We start from the raw sequence: 1212 nt of genomic DNA on the forward strand, positions 1-1212 counted from the left end.
CAGAGCGTTCACTTAGCATAAGCTTTCCTTAAAATCTTCACATCAGATGAAAATGCTTGACGCGACTTCTCTTTCCGCAAATCACCCAGATGCTGTTCTCAATGAAGCTGCCCAAATTCTCCGACTGCTGCACATAGAGGAGCTCCGAGAGCTGCAAACCAAAATTAACGAGGCCATCGTAGCAGTTCAGGCGATTATTGCTGATCCCAAGACGGACCACAGACTGGGGAAAGTCGGGAGATGAACAGACACGAGCTTTTGGTCTCTGGGGTACTTAGTGCGATTAGGAACGACGTACAACTCCGGCATGCAGTTTGAAGTGGTATTATTGTGCTGTTTGGAAGGAAAACGGGAAATTGAATTCTGACTCCTAATGAATTATCATTTTTCTTTAAATAAACGAAGCTGGGGGAAACAGACTTAATTGTTCTGATTAGCAACGCGTTGGGGGAATCTCGAGTTCTTCCTTGGCTCTGCGTTGGGAAGGGAGCGTTACGTACAGGCTCCGCAGGTTTGCTTGGGCCCTGCCCTATTATAGAATCTTTAGGTTGGAAAAGACCTTTAAGATCATCAAATCCAACCGTTGGCCGACAGCTCACTCCTGGCTTGCGTGCTGCTTCTCCGCGGTCTGCCCTAGAACCGAAATAGTTAAAAACTCAATCCAAAGGGAAACTTGAAAACAACCAGTTTATTCAATAATTGAAATAACCTAGAAAAAGTGAAGCGTTACAACATAAATGGTATTTCTGAACACGTATTGCTCTACGCTGGGGAGGTCTACGAAGGCACTTCCAACCAACAAGCATGAACAGCTCGATTCTAGCATATTCTTCTAATATAAATACTAAAAGACATGCACTGAGGCAGTGGTGAAAGTACAGAATTGTCTTCGGGAAAACAAACCCAACTTCAATGCCTTTGCCTTATCCTGTAACTCCTCCGCGCGCTTCTGGAGCACACCCGGTCGCTGGCTTCAGGGCCGTCGGTTCCTCAGACCCGGTGAGATACTGCACCCAAAGCTCCCCGGAGGCCCTTAGTTTTGGTGAAAAGGACCTGTTGGTCAGATTGTTTGAAAACTATTAACAATTAATCCGTATCTTCTTCCCATAAAATGTTTGGGTAAGAAAGCTACCTTTGAACTTTGCTTGCGCAAGCAAGAGTTCGAGTAATGGCCTAAGATTCACAGAACTTTTTTTTTTGGGGGGTAATAAA

At 45.0% G+C, this 1212-nt stretch overlaps 1 protein-coding gene across 1 annotated transcript in view; it reads left to right on the forward strand.

The window, feature by feature from the left end:
* Positions 1-419, forward strand: part of LOC104507946 (chromosome unknown open reading frame, human C14orf166) — a gene marked incomplete at its 5' end in the record, with an annotated part of 10237 nt that extends 9818 nt beyond the window's left edge. The window contains one exon of the mRNA XM_010149394.1: positions 90-419. Within this exon, the coding sequence (XP_010147696.1) occupies positions 90-244 (155 nt within the window). The remainder of the gene's footprint in view (positions 1-89) is intronic.
* Positions 420-1212: the final 793 nt, after the last annotated feature.

The sequence above is a fragment of the Eurypyga helias genome, unplaced genomic scaffold, assembly GCF_000690775.1.
Source record: "Eurypyga helias isolate BGI_N326 unplaced genomic scaffold, ASM69077v1 scaffold19213, whole genome shotgun sequence".
In the NCBI taxonomy this organism is placed as follows: Eukaryota; Metazoa; Chordata; class Aves; order Eurypygiformes; family Eurypygidae; genus Eurypyga; species Eurypyga helias.